The following is a 7,877-nucleotide window of genomic DNA, read 5'->3' on the forward strand; positions in this document are numbered from 1 at the left end:
TCGTTAAGGTGGCAATGGCATAGGGAGGGTGAAACAGTAGGGTGAGCCCCAACTCTCACTTTATATGTTACTAGCCACCTCTATTTTTAATTATTTTTCAAACAAATACTGCAGAGAGAACAGACTACTACTTTACGTGAGCTACATAGATCCAGGTTTCTGGGACCAGATGGAGACCTATGATTCCGCATTTGCATTTTTTGTTTATTTCGTCTTCTAATTAACCGACAACACTCTCTCTCACCTTTAGTTTCATCTCTCCTCTCCCTTTAAATTCAGACATCAACACACCAAAGTATAGACAAGAAAGGATACCCTTTGCTTTCAGTCTCACACACATTCATTCCTCCATTGATGTTGGTAGTGGTCCATAGATTCCCAATATATAAGGAGTTCATCTTTAAGAAAACTACTGATGAAAAATGGAATGGAATGGCACCTTATCCTTTGTTCCTGGACAACCCCCTTCTCTTACTTCCCTTTACAACTATAACTATGATCAATATTTTCCAGGTTTAGCCATTAACCCCCTCGCTCAAATCACCTATCTGTTTTTCTTTATTTGATTATATGTATATGTATGGATGTATGTATTGCTGTTTTTCTCCTTTCTTTTAGGTATGGAGATGATGAATGTAGGATTAGCAGAGGCAGCAGCTATGGAGAAGAAGAAGAAGAAGAAGAAGATATACATGAATAATGAAGAGAAGAAGAAGCGTTTGACAAATGAGCAGTTGGAGTGGTTGGAGATGAGTTTCCAAGAAGACATAAAGTTGGATCCTCGGAGGAAAATGAAGCTTTCCAGGGAGCTTGGACGCCAACCAAGACAAATCGCTGTCTGGTTCCAAAACAGGCGTGCTCGTTGGAAAGCTAAGGAGCTTGAGCGCTTATGCAATGCGCTTCAACATCACCTCCATCTTGTCTCCAAGGAGACCCAAAAGCTTCAACATGAGGTCTACTCACTGCCACTGGGATCAATCTTCAAAACCCTGCATATTTCATGCACATTTTTCATTCATATGCCATATGCATTCCAAATCATTTCAACTCTGTCTTGGGACTTATTTTATGACTACTCATTTATAACATGACATGTACAACATAAATACTACTATATTTTTCTCTTACTTGCCAAATATAAGATTTGCTTAAATGAGCCCCTAATGCAGGTCTCGAAATTGAAAGCCATGCTAAGGGAACAACCAACAAGAAACCAAGTCTCCACAGGTTACACGGAAATCTCCGGGGAAGAGACCATCGAAAGCACCTTGATTCATTGCTCTAACAAATATATGGTTGTCCCAAACAACCATCATCCGATCGCTGATCAATGCAGCTATCTTTTCAATGTAGACAAGAATAACCCAAACCCAGTAGGTTCAACCTACTGGGGTGAGCAGCTGCCTACTAATCCCTAATGAACTCCTATCTTCTTAATAGAGTTTGTTAATTTAGCAGTTAGCACAAGTTACCTCTTAGAGCTAGCTTAATTAAAACAGTTTTAGTAAAATGAAGAAGAGGTTCATCTCAATTTTGAGGACTTTTGTTGGAGAGTTTGCTACAACAAAAAGATGTATTTTACTTCATCGCCTGACAACAGTGCAATTCCAAGCTCTCTCAAAACACTGAATTAATGGCACAGGATAAACACAAAAGCAAAAAACAGGGCCGACAGGGCAATAACTTCAAAATAAACATATTACTTATTTCTCAATTCTCTGGTTAGGAAAAAACAGAGTAATAAAACAAGTAAGCACTTTCCGCCGCCGCCGCCAAGCTTGGGACCTTTCGGTGCGGAACCCTTAGGGATGCTACCCTTTCTCTGCGTCTTCTCTTGCTTTGCTGTTCTGCTTTCTTTGCCTTCTTTTCGTCCTTAGTTTTTTTAAGCCTTTCCTTGATTTCACTGCAAAGTAGGTTAACAACCAATATTCCATATACGCAGCATAATACATTTCAAAATCAGCAATGACAAGAAAAGATGAATTTTGTATGCGAAAAAAAAAAAACACACCCACACCGGAGAGCAGCTTCCCTTGCAGCATCACGTACGTTAGGTTTCTCACTCCTCTTCTTCTGTATAACCTATAACGTGGCATCAACAATGGATCTAGAGTAAGGTTTCTTGTGGTACGTCTCCTCCTCTTCACTGCCTCTTGGGCAATGCCCTAAATGCATGCAAACAATATGAAAGTAATAAGTAAGAGCACATACAAACAATAAACTATGTTGCTCCATTTTTTTCTTGAAGCATCCATGTGAGACATCAATGTCCTATGAATATCTAAACATAAGTATAAAGATATGATCCTCCAAATACATGATAAAACTTTAAAAGATTTGAAATTGTTAAGGGATGAATTAATTAGTTGAAATGGGTTTAAGTTACGTTAATTTCTATTAATTTTGTTATGTTTTAAGATAATATGCAACGCAACGTTTAGGGTAGGGAGATTTTAATGAAACAAATTGTTTTGATTTGCTGATGCAAAACGATGTGTTTTAGCTAGCCCTATAACTATTTTCTTTTCTTTTGTTCCACGTGGCAATTCTTCTTTCCCATATCACAGAATCAGAGGGAAGGAGATACACACGTTTGGTTTGTTATCAATTAATCAGAAAAGATCCTAGTCTCTGTCTCCTCATTTCTATTCTGCTTCTTCTCTATTTTGGTTGTTTTTCAATTTTGGAAATCATCCCTAACAAAGGTATCAAAGCTGGGTGTTTCTCATGGTTAGAAACAAGATTTCCACACATTTGCAAAACGAGGTCACTCATTTGCAGCAAGAAGTTACAATGCTCCATTCTGAGTTTTCTCAGTTGGACAATCGCATTGGGAACAAATTCAAGGAACTGAAAGAGGAATTTAGTGTTGAGTTGAGGTCTGAACTCCAAGGTAAACTGCATGGGTATATAAGCAATATTTGGGAAAAATTTCAACATCTAACAAAGGGAAATGAGTGCTGGGTAGCCCTCCACCAGGATTCCCTCTTAAGGATCCCTTGTTTCCACCGCAAAAGATTGATAGTGGGTCTCAACTTTCAAGTAACATAAAGGTCAGTTCTAAGCCTTCTAAATTGGATTGTCCTCACTTTGGTGGTACATATTTTAAAGGTGGGTGGGAAAAACTGGAACAGTACTTCATGGCTAAGAAGGTACCTATGAATGCTAGAATGAGGGTGGTTATGTTGAACCTAGAAATAAGGGCCTAGATTAGCATCACTTTTAAGCTCGAAAGTATGGTGGGTTTCACATATTGGAGTGGGAGTCCTATGCACAAAGTTTTCAAGACCCTATGATTGACTTAGTGACTCTTAAGCATGTAGGGTCAATGGATTAGTACCATGACTCCTTCATTAGTCTGCTAAACTAACTACATTTAACAGAACCATATGCCCTTAGCATTTTCATCAGCAATTTGAAAGCAGAAGTGGGACAATATTTATAACTTTTTAAACCCACAATGTGGAGGGTTTTCTGACTACTAGACATGTGGAAGCCATCCTTAATTACTCCACAAAACGAGGATTATTGACTAGATAGGGTGCTCAAGTTAGAACCACACCACCATCTGTCTTGAATTCTGATGCTCATAAGGGGTCAATTTCTTCACCATCATTGAGTATAGGATCTGTGCATGGGGGATCAGCTGGAGCCTCAGGGTTGTCTCGAGGAGCACCTAAGTCTCTATCTCCTGCTGAGATAGAGGATAAGAAGAAGAAAGGACTTTGTTACTGGTGTGGAGCAAATTATAGTGTTGGTCACATGTGCATGAAATTCAAGTTATACCAATTGTTGTTAGAAGCTGCTGCAGAAGGTGATACTGAGGAATTCCAAGAATGTAGTGATCTATTGGAAGATCTGAGCTTAGGGGAAGAACTACTCCTGGCCTAGTGTTATCTTTACATGTTATACAAGGTTCTCAAAGCATCCATACCATGAGGGTAACAGCCAATATTGATCATACCAGGGTTATTCTGTTAATCGATTCTAGTAACATTTACAATTTCATAAGTGCTAAACTAGTCAAACAATTGTCACTACTAGTGAGCCCTATCAGCAAATTGAAAGTAACAGTGCCCAATGAAGCCACATTGATAGCTGGAGAAATCTGTAAGGCAGTTTAATGGAAGGTGCAGTCCACTGAATTCCATACTCAAAGAGTGTAATTTGGTTTTGGGAGTGTATAAGTTGTTATCCCTAGGAACCATCACTTGGGAGTTTAGTTCTCTAATCATGAAGTTTATGCATAAAGGATATACCTTTTTCTTGCGTGGTATTCAACCTAGGAATCTCCATTTAGTAGAAGGTTCTCAAAGTTCCAAGGGTTTCTCTGTAATAGCCCATTTTTAGTCAAATCAAAATAGTAGTTTTGGGACCATAAATTTGAGGTAAAAATATTTATTTTATTATTATTTTAATGACTACTGCATGATTGAATGTTTTTGTGAAAATCTCATTTAAAAATTTTATCATTTGATTGGTCAATTTGATAAAAAAGGACTAAATCGTGTAAGTTGCGAAAGTGTCATTCTATTGGTTAAGAGTATTAGATAGCTTTGGATTTTAAATATGATGGTCTTAAATGGGAATTAAACCATTATTATTGGTAATGGACATTTATGTGCTTATAATAAGTAATTTAAATGTTTTATAACAAAAGGTTATTAAAGTAATTTAGTGAATTAATAAGTAAAATAATAAAAACAATAAGGTTATAATCTTTGTTAAGCCATTTATACCGAAATTTTAGAAGAAAGAAACCCCATGGATGCATGTGTATTCGGCGAAGCTTCCTAGTTCATTAGTTGAGTGATTTTTGATCTGTTTTTAATGATTTTTACGTTTTTGAGATCGTTGCTTTGTATTCTAGCTAGCCCGTACCTTCAATTTTGAAATTGTTAAAGATTTATCATGTTGCCATCATTGAATGCTTGAGCAATTTGATGTTGATGATAGATTATGAAAGTTTATTGATAGATTTACTAGTTTTGTAAAGTGATTTTTGACAAAAATGTCAAAAAAGTGATTAATTTGTGAAAATGTAAAATTATGTGAGTAAAAGTGTGAATAAATCAAAGATATGGGCTACAGGGGACTTCATTAAAATTCGGCTAACCATGGGTTTATGATTAATTGCATGAATTTGCAATTTTATGTGATAGTGACTAAATTGTATAAGTGTGAAACATTAGGGGAAAATGTGTAAATTTTCCAAAATATGAATTAAAGGTTAAATTGAATAGATCAGATACTGAATGTGCTAATTTTGAAATATATATAGATCAAGATAAGTAAGGATTGAATCTAGATCAGGGAAAATGAAAGGTTGATGATTAACCGATATTTGTTATCCGAGCGATACGAGGTAAGTTCGTATAATTAGAATCGAACTTTTAAATACTTGTAATTATTTGAAATGAATGTATGTAATTGAGTAAATGATATACTTGAAATTCGAATGCCCTATTGATATAGTCTGATGGTTACTGAGCCCTGTTTGAACCGTAAGAATTCATAAGATACGAGTGACATATCACTAGGGTTACCGTTTAGGTCGAGATCCTACATGTGTTGCGAACTCACTGCATCTTGTATGAGCTCACCGATATATCAGCTTGTAAGAGCTTACTGTTCTCTGTAACACCCCTAGCCCGAATCCAATACCGGGATAGGGCTCGAGGTATTACCGGAACTTTACACTTTCAGTATACTAACTTGGATCACAAAATTTTATTTGAATTTAAAACCTTTCAATCATGTACATTTCGTCCCTTGTATAGACCTTCGAGACCTATAACATATCAGAAAGCAATGCGGGACAAATACGGGAACGTTCGATTGACCTTGGGCTCCTCAGAAAATTTTCCTTAACATAAAGGGACACACGCCCGTGTAGGTGGGCCATGTGGACTCACACGCTCGTGTATCTTGGGGTACGCCCATGCCCTTCAATCGTGAGCAACACTGACTTACCAACACGGCCATGAAACACGCCCGTGCTGCCTGCCCGTGGATGACACTGTCATTTTAACACGGCCATGGCGCAAGCCCGTGTGGCCTACCCGTGCACAACTTTGAGCTAAAATTTTAAGTGCAGGGGACACACGGCCATAGCACACGCCCATGGGAGGGAACCGTGTGTCACACACGGCCTAAACACACGCCCGTGTGTCCAACTATATGGACTTTATTAGGCCATTTTTCAAGCCTTTAGTCACCCCTTTCTACTACTTGTGCCCAGTGGTTATCAAGTTTGAGAGGAAACATAATTTTACGCTTGTAAATAATCTTAATGAAAATAGTTGTATGGAAACCTCGTATCATTGGTTTCATACAAAAAGGTTATTTCGCATCTAGTATCTATGGGTCCTTATGTGATTGTAGCACATTCAAAATTTGGCTCGTTTTTTTTAACTCATTGCCACTTGCAATGACCCATCATAATAGGGCATAAACAAACATATAAAAGCAGATCATAGCCTACTTTTAAATATGCCAATTTCCATGGCCTTATACAAAAAGATGAATGCATATTTACATGCCTTCATTCTGCAATTAAAATGACACATATGACAAAATACTCAGAGCCCTATACATGCCATTAACAAAATAGAAGTGTCTTTATACCAAAGCTTGACTAGTTGATAGTGTGTTGCTTCTCCAACCGTCTTCCAATCTTTATGACTCCTCGAGCTTTGTAAAACAGGAAAAAGAGAGGGGGGTAAGCATTTTCATGCTTAGTAAGCTCGAATAACCAGAAAGTAAACTTACCGAGTAATTAGCATACATCCATACTTAATTCATGAAATCATCCATTATGAAATGATTTCCTATCACATGCACTCATTCAATGGGTTAGTCACATAATCACATATCATGTAATTTAACTAGATGAGCTCATCATTCAACATTTCATTCACATATATATATCCCATGTTAATCTTATTGAGTTTCTAGGAAATTTCGATGGAATACCCAATATCTGTCAATTCATACCAATGATTATTCCATTTATGTACTCCCGCAAACCTCACATCATATGGCAGGATTACCAGTCCAGGCTAAATCCCCCATTATATGAACTCATAAGGTGATGTCGGGATTACCAGTCCAGGCTAAATCCCTTATAGCAACAAACACCCTTAATGAGCTCGGATCTGAATTACCAATCCAGGCTAAATTCAGACCCTAATTGGATTACCCGTTCGGGCTGAATCCATCATGCACACATATTCTTCGGGAGGCTTGATCATTTGAGGAACACTTGTCCGAGTTGGATTCCTTTCCATATTTGAGATCACGGATTACCCGTCCGGGCTAAATCCTTACTGCAACACATGCGGGATCTCAATTCACATGTAAAACATGGTTTATCCATCGAATTCCCTTTTTAACCTCTATCGTAATAGTTATCAACAAGTCATTACCAACGGAGCATTTCATGCATTTTCATACCATCAATAAATGAAAATATCATGCATTCATAAATCATACAATTATGTATATTAGGGGTTTACTTTAAGTTATCCAAACTTACCTGGTATTCTTTTCGGGAGTGTGTTTCGGTTATTTCGAAACCTTGCGTTTACCATGATTGACCTCCGGAATTTGTTCCTCAGGTCTATAAAAACAAAATTAACTCATTAATACCCCACATTGTACATTTCAAGTTTAATACCTACCCCCGGTCCAAATGACCGTTTTGCCCCTAACCTTTCACATCTTTACGATTTAGTCCCTAGGCTCGTATAATGAAACACATGCAATTTCTATCTTACCAAGCCTAACCGAACATTTTTCTCTCTTATGGAAACCCACATTTTTCATTATTTTCCTTATTTCTACCACACATTTACATCTTTTGCAAAGTAGTCCCT

The 7,877-nt window shown here is 37.4% G+C and overlaps 1 protein-coding gene across 1 annotated transcript; it reads left to right on the top strand.

The window, feature by feature from the left end:
- Positions 1-287: 287 nt before the first annotated feature.
- Positions 288-1,531, top strand: LOC107949279 (putative homeobox-leucine zipper protein ATHB-51). Its single transcript, XM_016884002.2, has 3 exons — positions 288-513; positions 619-953; positions 1,170-1,531. Exons 1-3 carry the CDS (start codon positions 423-425, stop codon positions 1,416-1,418), a joined length of 675 nt encoding a protein of 224 aa, XP_016739491.1. The 5' UTR covers positions 288-422; the 3' UTR covers positions 1,419-1,531.
- Positions 1,532-7,877: the final 6,346 nt, after the last annotated feature.

The sequence above is a fragment of the Gossypium hirsutum genome, chromosome A04 (genome assembly GCF_007990345.1).
Source record: "Gossypium hirsutum isolate 1008001.06 chromosome A04, Gossypium_hirsutum_v2.1, whole genome shotgun sequence".
Lineage (NCBI taxonomy): Eukaryota > Viridiplantae > Streptophyta > Magnoliopsida > Malvales > Malvaceae > Gossypium > Gossypium hirsutum.